This window comes from Anopheles coustani, chromosome 3, assembly GCF_943734705.1.
Source record: "Anopheles coustani chromosome 3, idAnoCousDA_361_x.2, whole genome shotgun sequence".
Taxonomy (NCBI): Eukaryota; Metazoa; Arthropoda; class Insecta; order Diptera; family Culicidae; genus Anopheles; species Anopheles coustani.
Genome location: NC_071288.1, coordinates 73,301,560 through 73,317,810, shown reverse-complemented (window position 1 = coordinate 73,317,810; position 16,251 = coordinate 73,301,560). Strand labels below are relative to the sequence as shown.

Here is a 16,251-nt window from a genome sequence, read left to right as displayed (position 1 = left end):
CACTGGCTGCTGGTTGCAATCGGTAGCCAAATGTGGACATATTGACAGGTAATTGAACGACCATCTAGGGTACCAGGTAAATCAGTTCAGGTGTATACATTTAACAATACACAGCATACATTTAACAGTACCATCTAACAACCATCTGTCAACATTTATAGAAGGTAATATTAGTTCAACTTAGTCAGAGTTTTCGAAAGGAGGAAGAACGTTGTAATCGGAAAATGGAAGGGCTCTACGGTTTTGGTGTACCAAACAATTACTATCATGTTTTCGATTAGAATGGTTTCAAGACAAAGAAAACGTCACCTTCCAATGGCTTTTAGCAACTAGAATTACTTCAAAATACATAAAATAATATTTTTAAAAGGGCATTTATTGCAAGTTTAAATAAAATGTGTAGCATTTGAAACATATTAGAAACATTTAAACTTATACAGAAGTTCTATACAGCATGAAGTAAATGGATATTTTTCTTTTACTACCTAATAACCAAGTGAATTTGGTTTACTTTCCATTCAAAACTTTTGATTGCCAATTTTGTAATCTTGAACAATGCGAAGAGATGAGAGTTCCATAATTCAATAGGAAACAAAATTGATTTAAAAAAAACCCACCTCTTGCGCTCGTCAAAACTTTTAAAACGGGCGATGACAGTTTCGTGCGAAGCAAATGCAAACAGGATTAGAATGGCCCCCAGCTGCCCATAGGAGACAAGGGACGAGATAAGTTGAATGTGATGCAAATTGAAAAGAAGGGGGGGAAAACACCACCATTTGTCGGCAAGAGAAACAGGAATGGACAAAAATAGCTGATGGGCGGTGATACTGTCCTGAACCGGACGTCAAAAAGTTAGACGGAAAAAAGTCGGCCACTCGCCGGGAAAAAGGCTTCGCACCGTGTGGAAGGTGTTTCCCCCATATCGGTATGATGTTGAAGTGTGCTTTCCAAAAGTTTCCACCAACCAATAGAGCCATCAACGTTTGCACGGAGTGGGTACATGGAGAAGTCCGTTCATTCATTGTCCCTCGCATCACTTGTTCGATGACTTCCAGCCTGAAGTCAGGACTTCCTGAATTAAATCCTAGGTTTTCGATAAAAAAGGTTCAATATTCAGTCAGCGACCAGCTGGTTTTCAGCGTACTAATCTGCCATAAATATTCAATGCTCTTTTTAAGCTTGCATTCTCTCTGACTGTGCGCTCGAGCTCGAGAGCCTCGGGATGCATCCAATGAACCCTTTTTGTCCAGGGTATTTTTTTGCACTCGAATGCATTTATCATCAACAATCGATTCCGTCACACGGGGCTTCGAAATGTGTTTTGCTTTTATCGGGCACACCCGAATGCCTACCAATTTTAATTGAGTACGACACAATACCCTGGAGGTACGGAGCAGTAAATTGAATTTCCAGTCTGGCGTATAGGAAAATTCTGTACGTTTAAAAAATGATACACTGAAAAGCTCCATTTTGTTTCCATTTCATAGCCCTTTATCACATCACATTGTTAGCACTGTTGCCAAAAACAAAAAGAATAGCGAGTCGAGCTTCGAATGATGAGACATGATTCGATTAATTGGATGAGGGTCAAATAGGCGAAACAATCATGTAAGGGAAAAACACTCAGTTTTGGATGCTTTGTGAAAGAACATTAACATGTGCAACTTCACATGTTTTCCTCACGTGGGCACAATACAACGACGTGGAAAGTAAAACGTTGGTTTAACATTGTTGAAAAGAAAAAAATGGTGCTACCATTCATTTTAATGAAAACATGATTGACCGATAAACCAAATAAAACAAGGTAAAGACGCTATGTCTTCCATTTTATCTGTAATGATTAAAATAATATTTAAAATGTATGCTTTTGCGCCAAATCTCACATCGTTCTCAACACAACTGAATGTCAATAATGAATCACCAAATTTCAGTAAACATGTTCACTCGCAGAATATCATTTCAAGCCACCTCAAGGACATTCAAACTCTCTCAAAAAAGGAAAAAATACACCGAAACACGTAGCCCCATTAAATGTAACTTAAAGAAACATAAAACTTTACCGGTGAGTAGCGAGTTCCGAAGGTTTTACGACTGGTTCGCCGAAACAGAAGCATTAAGCACCCTGTTCCCGATAGAGGTATCATCTTTTGAATCCAGCTTGCCTTGCGGCGATTTAAGTGCCTTCTCTCGAACGCTGGTGTCGCCGCATCCTGAGCGGCTTATTGTTATTTTACAACAAGCCCGTCCCTATTCAACCTTCTGACGGACCAAAATCCTCCCATCGGATCCACTGCACACCCGGGGGGGAATTAAATTAGCAGTCGCGACTTTGTAACTTGGGTGAGCTTTGTAAACTTTTAAACTTCCCCAGAAAATTACGTTTCCTCCACCGAGCGTCAACAAATTGCACCGCAATAAATAGGAAGCAGTCTGCTTCTTCCATGGTGAGAAATTAAAACTTAATGAATCTACTTTTCTTCCGCTGAAGTGGAATGAGATCTGTGCGGATTGTGATCTTTCATAGGCTTCGTCGGGATTGTGGTAGCAATTTGGTGTAGGATGGAGTTACGAGAAATAATTCTCAAAACCATTGAGCACGGGTAAAGTTTCATAGTTTGTTGATCGTTTAGAAAGTTGCTCTGCTTTCCACAGGTTTATCCTTGGCAAAAACGGTTGCCGTGCGAAACGCAAACTTACCTCCTGAGCCTGTAGTCGAAAGCGGGCCTCTTCTACGGCATCCTTTTTGGTCGTGAGTCCTTTATCTCGTAGTGATGTTCGTCGCACCGATTGTGCCCTGTGGGAAAAGGAGAACAGTACCATTAGTGAGTCGTGGGATGGGAACGGTGAGTTGGTATGCTGGGACACGGGAAATGTTTTTCAATTAAGCAAAACGGGTTACCATTGGTGCCACAACGATTACCTGGCGTTTCGCACTATTTGACATCGACTGCTCGACTTGCTGCCGACATGGTATGCTAACTTGTTCCATTGAAACCCCTCAAAATTCTCGAGGGCACTATTGAAGTAGTTTCACTCGGTTGAGAAAGCAGTCCCGGTTGAACAAAATCACTCAGTTCACTCATATTCCGCCCGTCCCCCCATGTTTCCACTATGTATGTTACCCCGCATGTCCACAAACTTGCTCATCGTGCAACAACATAGAGTCCTCGCCATATAATTTGAAATCTCAGCTGGCTCTGCTGTTTGTTGTTTTCATTCGTTGTAAGTGGAAGTGCAGGCAGCCTTTGCAAAATTAAGCAAATTAAACCAGTTTCAACGAAGAAAATCTAGATTAGAGGTGATTATAACATGTGTATTTAGTGGGAAGAATGTTAAAACGGTAAGTGGAGGCCATATCAGCCGTGAAAAGTACTTCAAAAACCTACAACCAACTTCAAGCCGTACCGCATCGGGTAAGTAGAAGAACGTGAAAAATCACCAAGCAGAATTATACATCTCGTGTGTTTTTCTATTTTCAGATGAATAAAGTGAAAATAATTGTAAAGTTTGTAAAATGTTAGTTAAGAAATAAACTGGTGTTGTAAATTTACGATTGGTGTTGTGTTCGTTTCCGAAGGGATGGATGACATTTTAGGATCGGGGATGGGGAAGTTCATCAAAGTAACTCATATTCATTCGCACGGTCACCCAAAACGCCTCGAACTCTTGCTGTCTTCGAGGCGAGTTTGCGGTTAGTTCGAGGTGCTACGTGACAGAAATCGATGCAACTTTGTGCAGCCGGGGTGTTCTTTACCGACGAGAAAGTTGGTGCGAACAAATTTGATAGCTAATCGGATCCAAGCAATCAAGTGAGTTGCGGTGTGAAAACTCTTTCAGATTGGAAGTTTATAGTACATCGCCGGGGGGTCCGCGACAGCCGAGCGGTAGCGCCGATTAGAAAATCGCCCCATGAGCGTCGGGGCTCACCACTTCGACGGCGTGGGTTCGAATCCCAACCGAGACTGGACCCTCCCCTGTACGAGAGGACTGACTATCCACGTACTACAACAGGGAAACAAGTCTCGTAAGCCCTTAACGGGCAGGCATGACCAAGAGGTCGTTACGCCAAGAAGAAGAAGAAGAAGAAGTACATCGCCAATATAAAGCTTCAATTGCAAATTTAACTAGAAACATATTTTATCAAAAAAATCGCAAACTATTCCTTAAAATGTAGGAAATACTTTATCAAACTTCGCACTGTTTTTTTCCTTATAACAATCAGCGTAACTAATGAGCAGACTGCTATGATCGACAGATTAAGTATTGAAACAAAAAAGTGGGTTTTGTAGGATTGCCTCGTGTTTCTCCGACTTTGCCCCATTATACTGACCTCGTGTTGTTGCTCTGTGACCGCCGTACTCGTTTCCGTTGCGCTTCGGCTAATCGTTTGCTCTCCTGTTCGGTCTTGAGTTGTTCTATTCGTTCTCGTATTTCAGGATCTTCGCAAATATCTAAAAGCAGTCAAAAAAGACCAGTCGTTAGCGATTCTGTTTTTTGTGAACCCGCACAGTGTACGGCGTCGGTTTTTCAGCTTACCGGAAGGCGTTTCGTCGTTCTTATTTTTGGCATTCAGATCGGCTCCGCTTTGGGCAAGCATCTCTAGCACTTCCAGCTGGAAAACGAAACGGCATGGATTACGTTAACGGATTGCCATGGCAGGGATTACAGTTTTCTAGCAATCGTGTGTCAACTTACGTGACCCCAGCAAGCAGCGGCATGAACCGGTGTCCAGAGATCGTTATCGACCGCGTCGGTCGCTGTGTGATGCTCCAGTAGGAACTCGACGACCCTCGTGTACCCGTTGGCGGACGCTATGTGGAGCTGTGAAATACCCAATCCATCGTTAGTAAACGCTTGGTTCATATCGTCCGCGTTTCCGTCGTCCAAGCTTACCGGCGTTGCACCTTGCGGGTCGGGTATCTCCAGATCGCCCCCCTGCAAGGCAATGTCCTGGAGGTCGTGCAGCATCTGCGTTTCGGTGGCGGCCCGCGTCTCATCGATCAGTTCCTGCGTGACGCCCCGCTTTGACATTTCCGCCTCGATGTAGTCGAGCGCTTCCTCGTCGTCGCAGATATCGTACGGCATGTTACCGTCCGCGTTGACCGCCAGCAGGTTCGCACCGCGCGCTATCAGTATCTTGACCAGATTCAGGTGTCCGCAGGTGGCGGCCGCATGTAGCGGCGTCCATCGTTCGCTGTCCTGCGCGTTCACGTTCGCACCGTAGTCGAGCAGCAGGTTCAGCATCTCCGCGTTGTCATCGATGCAGCACTGGTGCAGTGCCGTCAGTCCGTCCATATTTGTCGCATCCGGTGTGACGCCCTTCTGCAGCAGCTTGGCCACCTGGGAAAATTCGCGAATAGAGAAAAAAAATGCTAATAGTTAGAATCGAACGAGTGAAACACGAACAAACTGCGTCATACAACACAATCCTGCTCGCTTACGGCACATAGGAAGCAATCAAGCACCGAGTACCGAACGGAACCGGATGCAAGTATCATTTCCCACCGTCGATAATGACCACTCAGCGAGTGCTCAAGTTTCAATGGTACCCTTAGGCTAGTGCGGGTGGTAGCCCTAGCTCCAGCGTTACAGCATCAGCATCATCATCATCACCATCATCATCACCATTATACTTTGTTGGCATTTACTGCAAGTCGTTAGTTCATAGACCATAATGGCACTCTTGGATGGAGCTTAAGTCCTGGCCACTGCACTCAGTGACCAAGGGCACGTCGTCGCTCCGGGATTTCCACTAAGGTCATGTTGTTGGATGATTCCATTGGCAAACGGTGTGGACATGTCGATGTTGGCTTAGTTTGAAAAGCGCGAAACAGTCACAAGAAAAAAGTGGAAAGATGTACACGCAGAAAGGAAACCGAAACAAAAAAGAGCGAAAGACAAACAAAAGAAGTCTTCCCTGGTGTAATATACTATATCACACATTGCAACTAAACGCTACCGGATGGCGATGAAACTCCCATCGGAGCCGGGGATGTTCCAGATGGTGTGTTTATTTGTCGCCATCTCTGGTGTTTGCTAGCAATTTCTGCGCAAGACATCCCCAGTTGTAACCCTCGGGAAGGACTTCGGACCAACTTAGTGACCCCGGTAGCCAGAAGATGGTGACAGCACCGGAAGTTCTATTCTTGACCGAGGCGGGGAAGATGATGAAAGCTTCATCCGCCGTAGATCCGGCGGGGTAAAGTTTATCCATCCGCCGGGTGTACTTGTGGTGGCAAAAGTTTTGTGTCGCACCGTCCTGGGAACCGCTGGACGGGGTACTCAGCAGCAGGACATCCGTTGGGAAACAAGTTATCGCTGAGTCAATTGCGCTAAATTGAAATTTATTATTTACACGCAACCGAACGACGGGGGTTTTCGTTTCCAGTGGTGTAAAGGATTCGCGAAGTTTTCAGTAGTTTAGCAAATATTTGCTAAAGCTTTAAAGAGTTTCACGAAACTAATCTGATATGGTAAGGTTTGACTTAGTTATTAATGAGGTAGGTTAATCTATCGTGGTAGATAAAGGACTCGACCATTGGAACGTGAATAATGATCGTCGACTAAAGAAGGGCAATAAGGACATAAACTTCAGGCGCCCACATACAAAATAGTTTACATTGACCTCGTTATAGCAGCACGTCCCCCGGCCCCTAGGGCTGGTTAACAGGGATAGATTCGCATCGAATGCGATAATTAATAGCCGTCGCCCGCTCATCCTCAGCTTATCTGATTAAGTACGGTATCGTTCGGACCGGAGGACTCGGGACGAACGAGTCGAACTCTCGACTGGCATTGAACGCGGGAGGGCATCCGGAAAATTGCAAAGTGCTATCCCTGACCTGCACCTACATCGACTCGGCGCTGACCTGAAGCCTGACAGAGGTCCACAGCTCGTTTGTCTGGTGAGCGTGTCAACTGCCCCAAACCCCGGAGCTGAATTGATCCCAGCGGGAGTTGATGAAGCGGAGCAAAAGTAATTTATTTTCTATCGTGGAAGAGCAAGAAAAAAAGGCTAGACATAGGTTCCATACTCGCGCAAGGGTTGGGGACTATGGGAACAAACACAAAGCGAAGGTCCTCGGAAGTCCCACTGCGGGAAGGCATATGGAAAAGTTAGTGCTGTGTGGATCATCTTGCACAAGGGTGATTTTTTATGACTACGATTGAATCCTGTGATTTACTTCCCTGCGGCGAAGAACGTACAGTGTGGTTGCCGAAGTGGTTTGGAAGTGTTTTGTATATCGGGGGGGTTTATTGATTTCCATCGAACACATCCCTATCGATCGGGGTAGGATTGTCTAACTCGGATTGCCTCCATCCTAACGTCCATCCCATACAACATCGTCGAGCTAAGGCGCAACGTTGGATGAAGCCGGAAACTCGACTCGTGATAGAATTGATTCCATCAACGTCTCCATTTGTGAATAGACTCCAGCATCTTCCGGTAGATGCGAAGGAGAGCAAAGGATGAAGTGGTTTAGTATTCCGCTTTCGTTTCTCGGCTGCAATGAGTAGGCGTTGCGAAGTAGCAGAATTACTTAGGAGAAAATGATGCCTAATGGCGTTGACGAAGGGCGTTGTGTACAGTTTGATTTTCTGTAATTGTATTTGTTTCGATAAGTAAACAACGGTTGAGACCGGGTGACACGGCATGATTACATTTATTTTATTCGGAGCGAGACATTTCTCTTCGATTCACAATTACTTTAGCTTCCAACTTTTTACGTGTTTTGCAAGTTAATTCAATCATTTAAATTATGTAGCTCCTTACTTTAAATATAAGTCTATATTTAAAGGAAAATGTATGTCTTTATAAATTAACTTCCACGCAAAATAAAACCCAAACCTTTTTTTTTATTATACTTTGACGACAAACGTCCATGGGACATTCGTTTCGAGAGTAACGCTTATGGAAACTCGTTCAGGACCAGCTGTAAGCGTCGTAATGGAAACTGTCACATTCCAATAATATAAACTGTTGCTAAAGAATGAACCCTCCGCTGGCGGGAAGGATGGGAGAAGGGAGGACATCAACAAAGTTAGAGTTACAGCTTGTCAGCACCACACGGTCGAAAGGCGAGTTGGAATAGGTCAGTACGTTTGTTTTAGCCTCTCGAGTTGGCTGAGTACGAGAAAGTAAGCAGTTGTTGTGGCTTGTCCAGTGTGGGAGTGTGGGAAATTGGAAAAGTGTCCGGAAAATAGATTCCACTCTCGCCTGACAGATGTTAAGACTCGAACCGTCAGGGGCAAGAATAAATATCGAGTGAATTGGTATTTGCGCCTTCTTCTTGCTACCCTAATCATAGGCAGGGACCTTCTCGTAAGTGTGAAAATAATAAAATAGGATTTGGTATGTGTGTGTGTGCTGTTGGTTGGAAAATTTACCGATGACCAGGTGTTTTACTGGAGTGCATCATGGCAGGACATATCAATTGTAATAAGCAGGGTTTAGGGACATGGCATTGATTATATGTATTGAAATATTGAGAGACGGTACAATTAAGGGAGAATTTCAAATGTCCAAAAACTCTTAAGCACAATCAAAGAGGGTAGAGATTGTTTCATTTAAAATCCTACATTTTTTAGATAGTATACAGTGAGTCATAGCACTTTGCAATCACCCCAGGCTAAGCCATCCATTAACGGATTATTTTACTAGCTCAAAAAACCACAAACCCTACAAACGGCCATTACTTGGCGATACCTCGAGTACCGAGCGTCCGACAATATTTAGAGATCGTTACACACCAAGTAAATGTCATCACGAAGTGAGAAAGATGATGATGATCACGACGACGTTTGTGAGTGATAAAATTCGAAACCAACAACTCTCGTTTCCGAGAAGGGCCGAGTGGACCAGCGAGTATCTCTTGTAGTAAATCCCGCACAGTGTTTGTTTGCTGTAAACAAAACATACTCCAAACGCGTGATATAAGGTTGGGTGGTTGGTTGTAAAAACAGAACTGCCCACAAAACCAACCAGAGATATCCGCACCGCAAGGAATTAGCACAGGAATTGCAGTTTGCGGAACGTGGTCCAGGAAATGTGTAACACACTGGCTGCAAAAACAAAGAAAACCATTAGCAAGAGACCATTAGCAAGTAAAACAACACACGGAAAGAGAAGTGGCACCATTTGGTCTTGCAATATTCACACTGTAAGCAGGCGAACTGAACCAAAACAATGCGTCTGTTGGAGGATTACCATTGAGAATGGTATTTAAATGAGACCCCATCGGTCAAGATGTGCCAGTTACACTGTCCTCCGTTCCGTTGCGCATCGCGTGCCTTCAAGGACTCGCCCCGGTCGGCATTTAAATAATTTTTGAATCAATGCTGCTTCCCACGCTAGTCCACCGAACCTCGGGGTAGAGTGTTTGTCGTTCCGGCGGGAAGCATTTTCATGATAATAAATTCCCCCGTTGGGGCGGCGAGGAGCAGGAGGGGCAAGGGTGGCCACAGGCCAGGTAAAGTGACAACAATTGTACCCTGATTGTCATTAATTATCCTCAGCCCGGGGGCCGCTAAACACGCCATATCGTCGCCGGGTAGTTTGAAAAATGTACTCCATATCATCGTCTTGTGTTTGGGGCGCCTGAAAGGTATGCAACTGGATTACATCACATTAGAGGCGGCGGACCTAGCGGACACGAGCAAACGCCACTTCGCGGCCTCACATGCCGGAGTTGGGGAGGCTTTGGGCCGGAAGGTGTCCACCTCCAGGAAAAGGGGAACAAACCCTCCTTTCGGCAAGGACCAGGAAATGACAATTTTCCACAATGCCGTACCATGGCGCCGACAATGGTGACGAATGCTACGAAGGTCCCGCGGGCCCAAGCGGGTCTCGTGCGCCAATGATAGATCATTCTGCGGTTCTAGTGCACCTTCTAGCCTAGAAAACGTTTCACTCGCTGCACTTCTGCCTATGGTTTGGCACCGTTTAGGTCAACTGTCAACCGCGGGTGGCACGTATGTGCAAAGGCACTCTGCAACGTGTCCCTCCCTTGTGACATAACTTTAAAATCGCGCACACAGAAAAGCAGGGCTGACTGCACTGACTAATAGCAACCGGAAGTGCACCGGGAGCGAAAAGTGTGGAACTACTAGTTCGAACACATACACATATACGCGGGCGAAATAAGTGATTCAGTGACCTAATTCTCGGGGTCAGCAGGTCCTTCCGATTTCCATCGGACTGCTCTACTGCCTTTCTTGCAGCGGAAATCACGTGCCACGGCTGGGAAACGATTTCCGGTGCACCGAATGGCCCGTAGCCGGAACTGGGAAGGACACAGTGCCTCTGAACGGCGACGGTTGGAAGTTGACAAGCACAGCAGTAGATCGAAAAACTGTGCTATGGGGGGACTGGCGATTGATCCCCTGAAAAAAACTAAACGATTTGTCGTTATCTTTCGCTGACTTCAATTTGAATTTATACTCAATCTAAAATTTATGCCATTTCTTTAACGGGCATGTATTAATCCATTGTTGAGTTATCTAAATTGACACATACATTTTTTGAATACGTTCCTTCGCTTTTTTGCTAAAAGAAATTATTGGCTGAATAGGTCCAATATCTTGTATTAAGAGATATTTACACCAGAATCCAAAAAGAGAAAATTGGGATCGCAACGCAACTTTCGATTATAATATATAGAGAAGGGATGAATATTTTATGTTAATACAGAAATATGAAATTGTTTTTTAAGGTGGCATAATCTATCTGCTTTATAATACACAGCTTTTTTACTTTAATCGAGCTACCGGAAAGATTAAGAGGTGCATAAAAAGGCCAAAAACATCCAAACGTCTAAAGATCAAGTCAACAAGTAAACTTGTAACCGTATACGGATTTGATAAATAACAAAAAAATGAAGTTATAACATTTGCAAAAAAGCGGTCAAAAAGACCGCTAAAAAGAATTCGGGCATGATTTCAGACCAAATATTCTAATGTGAAATAAATTTAAAAAATTATAGGCTTTCAACTCATGGATTGATATTGTTTAAGTTAAAAGATTTCCAGCAGTCAAATATCTTACAAAAAATCCAATTTATATTTGAAGCGCCCTAAATTCGATCATTGTTGAAAACTATTTCAATGATCTTTTTCCATGGGAAATTCCTTTAGATAAAAAAAAATCCATAGCAAAATTCCACTAGATAAATTTCCTTATCTTTGGAGATGATGATTGTTGAAAACTATTTCGCTGATCTTCTCCCATAGAAATTCCTTTAGATAAATTCCCTCATCTTTAGTGATGGTAATTGCGGAAAACTATTTCGATGATCTTTTTCCCTAGCGAAATTCCTTTAGTTGAAGTTTCAACAATCCACGGAACCACAGAAAACTTTTCTTTCCAAACTGACGCCTCTCGTGAAATCAAAAACTGTGGCAAGGATGACCGCCAACTTTAAAGCATACTAATGGCATTTTCCTAGACACTTTAAGGTTCGCATGTTTAGTGTTGAAGAGCATCAAGGAGATGTAATAGGAATTTAAGCTATCGGATCGATAAATTATCATCTTTTCAAATACCGCAATAATATGAAAAACCATCTCCGGAATGATGCTCCAAGCACCACATAATGTGAAAAATAACATGAAAAATGTAAGGCAGATGAATCACAAATTGGAAAAGTTTGGGGGAGGGTAATCGCTCCAGCATTCCATCCACGAAAACTTTGTCTGTGAAAATTTTGAACTTTAAGCCCGCCCCTTCACATATCGTGCATCAATTCCTTTTTTTATCCCCAAAAATGCGCTGATCCATACGATACCTCCGCGATGTCGTTCCGCGCTGCGGCCTCCAGCAGGACGACGCTATCCTCGAACGTGATGTGTCGCTTGTAGGAGGACGTTTGCGTCCCCATCCGGTCCCGGCTTCGCTGTGCCTTCAGCCATTCTTTCTCCTTCTGTTTGGCTATCTTCAGCTGCTGTGCTCGGCGCCTGAAAGTAACGGAACGGGGAAAGGACACTCTTTTAGCTTTTGATGAACTGACGGTAGGTAATTTTAAAGTAACTGCCACCTTTGCTTGGGGCTAAAAATGGCGGATATTTCTAGGAGGAAGTTTTCTATTGCTTGGGCTAAAAATAAAGTGATTCTAATCATTACCCTTTTTTGGGGTAATCATCGTGCTAGTGAGTCATGGCCGATGCAGTACACATTCTTTCACGCGTACCTGAACTTCCTGCGAAGCGAAAAACGGTCCTCAAAACAAAGGAAGCACTCGAAACGTAAGGAAGAAAATGCTTGGGCCGTTCAAAGTTGACGGACAAACCCTGGGGGTTAATCGCACGTTCAACCTCAACCAAAACACACCAACCGTTGACCGTTTGAAGCCTTGGCAGTGGGCCAACGGTCATTTTGATGGTCGACGTCATGCAAACGTTGCCCTCACGGTTTTGCCCGACGGTTGCACGGAAAACCCCCATTTTCCAGGCATACTCTGACGGACAGATAATCGGAGTTCGAGGCTATCGACAAAGTGAGCCGCACTACGGACGATTCGAATGAAGCAACACGGACTCAACGAAATAACCTCTCATTTTCCGTTGGCACGAGGCCAAGGTTTCGGTAGCGCGCGGTCAAAAAACCAATACGACACCAATGGCCAGCGAGAGGCACGTTTTGGTCTCGGTCAGAAAAGTATCGCGAGAAAAAGGAGAAAAGAAAAACCAACACGCGATAGTGTCGGCAGCCGCCCTCGAAAAGGTAGTTTCTTATTAATGAATTTGGAAATGGGTGGCCATTGCTTCCTTCTGCACCGTTGGCATGAATGGCATTGAATGGCTTGCAGTGAAGTGAAGAAAGCTGAACACGGGTTGCTTGCGACCTGGTTTGTGACGCAGAAAGGTCAAAAATAGTTTCCTTTTACAAGAAACCCTTTTTTCCATTGTAAAGTTGTTTTAAACATAAAAGCAAAACTAATTTTCAATAAAAATGATAAAGAAAAGTAGCGATGAAAACAGGCCGGAGAAATAACATTTATTTTATTTAAATGAAACAAAATGAGTCTACCTAATGACAGTAAAATAAAACAAATGTAATTTCAGGTGATCATGAGGTAAACACCAAACGCGTGAATTATTAGTGTCGCGGCAAACATGACTGCAGCTATTAATTTAATCGTACCCATTGCGTTCTCCACGTACTCATGCGGGCACGTGCAAACATGTTTCCACATAAAAAAAAGGTGATGATGAAATGAAATTATGGCGCTGTCAGTGATTCATTAAATTTTCCTGCGCTCAATTAGTTCGGTGAAACGAGAGAGTTTGACCAGAAATATCATCGGTCGGTGCAAAAAATTACTTTCGTGTGAAAAAAACGGAACAATTTACTTGAATTTCGTTGGCAGCAAAATGCGTGCGGTATTTGGAAGCATGCGTGTAGCCAACACACGAAAGAGAAACTGGTAAAGTGGTCAATAAAGTAGACTAAATTATTTGTTAAGCATTTAAACCTAAAGAAAAGTATGCTTTTTTTATTACTATGGTATGGAAACAGTGATTTGAACTGATTATAATTTAAAAATAAATAATTTATTAGCAAAAAAAGCAAACAAGAAGGAAGTTAGAAAAATACAAGGAGTATGCCGACTACGAGCACTTAAAATGAAATAAATAAATAAACTGATTATAATTTAAAAAATAAATAATTTACTTGCAAAAAAAAGCAAACAAGAAGGAAGTTAGAAAAATACAAGGAGTATGCAGACTACGAGCACTAGAAAATCGATCGATTATAAATCCATCTTTAAACGTTCTACAATTTCGCGCAAACGATGTCAAAGTGACCAAAGAGGACCAACGTAATGTATCGAACAATCGTTAAATTATGCAGAACCGCAAAATGCGGCGACAAATGCAATCGAATCGAGGTGGTTGGCATGTCAATGCGATTGGATGATAGGGCATGGAAAACACCCTTGCGACCCTTTCCGTGTAATATTGCGTGAGAAGCAGACAGCAAGTAGAGGACACGATGAAAAATACCGTGGGAAAATGGTCGGTCGGAGAAACCTGCACACGGCCGCAAAGTTGGTGTGAATAATTGATTCGATGTTATTGGAGGATTATGAGTTTTTAAAATTCAGGATTAAACTTCGATCGGGTGCCAAGAGGAAGCCCGTAGATGGTAACATATTTGAAAGTAAATGTAAGGATTAAAGTAAAATATAACGAAATAAGAAAACAACACAAATAACAACGAAGTTACTAAAATAGTTTAGAATGAGAAGAAATTAAGATATTTTGCTTTTGTAGTCAATGCGTTAAATAATCAAGGAAAAGTTTAGTTCATGAATTTTTCTTTCTAGCTTTTCAAAACAAAAGAGTGACCATTCAGTCGGATTTTAAATTAACAAACTGATTTCGTGTAATTGAATGAGGCGTAGAATATTGGCAAAAACAACACCTTCCATAATTTACCACAGTTGTGTACGAGAACAACTGGGGTAAAAGGTGATAAATGTTACACTTCCCAGTTTCTAGTTCGCTTCATTATGCCATCATCAGCCCCATCGAACATTGTCGTCGATGCAATTGAATGATTGATTGCATATCAAATGCAGCCCGTCGGATTGATGTGCTCCATGAACGAGCCATTTGCGTGAATATTCATTTTTCCACACTTCGCTCACACGACAGGAAAACACAACCGGAATCTCTAGGATGGATGGAAGAATGCATCCACATGCCGGGAGTGATGGAAAATCTATGAAATGCCAAAACCATCGTTCTGATTCCTATACCATGCCTCATGTGCACCCCCCGCGTGGTCAACCAGTCTGGCGCAAATCTCAACCACAACCACAACCAACACCACCAACCAGTGGTAGGTATTAATGGACGGGCTGAATCCCTCATTTAACACGTTTCATCGACGACGAGCAAGTGCAGCGCCCTATTGTACGCCGTTGTTGGGTGATGGATTTTCCGCGACATTCCTCGCGCCAGAAGGGAGGACGGACGCGGCAAGGTTCCAGTGTTCGATCTCGCACCGAAGTGCATCAAGAGCGTTTACCCGGCCAGAGTGCAGGGACGCCCGTGTGTCACTTTATCGATCGACTGATTGTATTCATCGGTGAACGAGCGCGGAAACGCGGTGCACGAGGTGGACATTCCGCTGGGGGCTGATTGAATTTCAATGAAGTTTTTGGTCGCACGAGTCGAGATGATGATGATGATGATAATGGTGACATACTACTCGCTCGGAGCAAATTGCAGCGACTACTTTAATTAGAACCATAACCTTTAAATTTACCTTGAAAGGTTTGCGGATATTTTAAATTCTTTAAAGATTAAACGGTGATGTGTAAAACATAAAATTAAGCACAAGGAAGTAAGAGCGAAAGATGAACATTTTTTATGTTGGATATCTTAAAGCACAAGTGCATTTTAAGGCACTTCGGACTAAATGTTTAATACTATTAGTTGCGTAAACTCAGCCTCAATATTGAACGTTTTTACCTAGATAACGTTTCGAAATTGGATTTTCTCCGTTTAATTTCTACTTCGAGAATGATTTACAATTTCGCATTTTGCTATTCCTATTTACACATTTTTGGCACATTTAAAAATCAATTTATTAAATTTGCCTTGAAAGGTATGCGGATATTCTAAATTCTTTAAAGATTAAACGGTGATTCTTTAAAGATTAAAAATAATGCATTAATGACAAGGAAGTAAGAGCAAAAGATAAAAATGATACATCTTAAAGCTTTTGGATATTTTGTAAAATACAATTTGCATTTTAAGCACTTCGGTCTAAGTATTTAATTCTATTGGATGCGCAAACTCAGCCTCAATATTGAACGTTTCTACCTAGATAACGTTTCGAAATTGGATTTTGTTAATTTTAATCCCTGCTTTGAGAACGATTTGCAATTTCCCATTTCGTCATTGCTATTTGGCACATTTAATAATCAATTTAGTGAATAAATTAAGCACCTCGTGGCCGAACGGTCCACTGGTTACCCTCCGCCTCGCTACCGTTCGTCTCGTTTCCTCTTCCAACAGGAATGTTAATGCAACATTTGCATCCCCTTTCCGAAATCCAGCTTAGCCAACCTTACATCCGACGGTTCGAACGAGTCGGCGAGTTTTGCAACCCATGCATAGACGGGGCAGAACAATGAGTTTTGAAATAACAATCGATGCCCCCCAGGCCTTTGCAGTGTTGCCGTTTCACTCTTGCATTTCGTCAAATTTGTGAATGCTATTTTCGCCCCATGGGGACGTGCA

The 16,251-nt window shown here is 43.0% G+C and overlaps 1 protein-coding gene across 3 annotated transcripts in view; it reads right to left on the bottom strand.

The window, feature by feature from the left end:
- LOC131258545 (protein phosphatase 1 regulatory subunit 12B-like) overlaps positions 1–16,251 on the bottom strand; it is an 89,628-nt gene that overhangs the window by 15,222 nt on the left and 58,155 nt on the right. For all 3 annotated transcript variants that reach the window (XM_058259881.1, XM_058259883.1, XM_058259882.1), the window contains exons 3-8: positions 11,784–11,952; positions 4,894–5,340; positions 4,696–4,821; positions 4,537–4,612; positions 4,331–4,451; positions 2,698–2,794 (exon numbers count right to left, since the gene is read on the bottom strand). In XM_058259881.1, the coding sequence (XP_058115864.1) occupies positions 2,698–2,794; positions 4,331–4,451; positions 4,537–4,612; positions 4,696–4,821; positions 4,894–5,340; positions 11,784–11,952 (1,036 nt within the window). The remainder of the gene's footprint in view (positions 1–2,697; positions 2,795–4,330; positions 4,452–4,536; positions 4,613–4,695; positions 4,822–4,893; positions 5,341–11,783; positions 11,953–16,251) is intronic.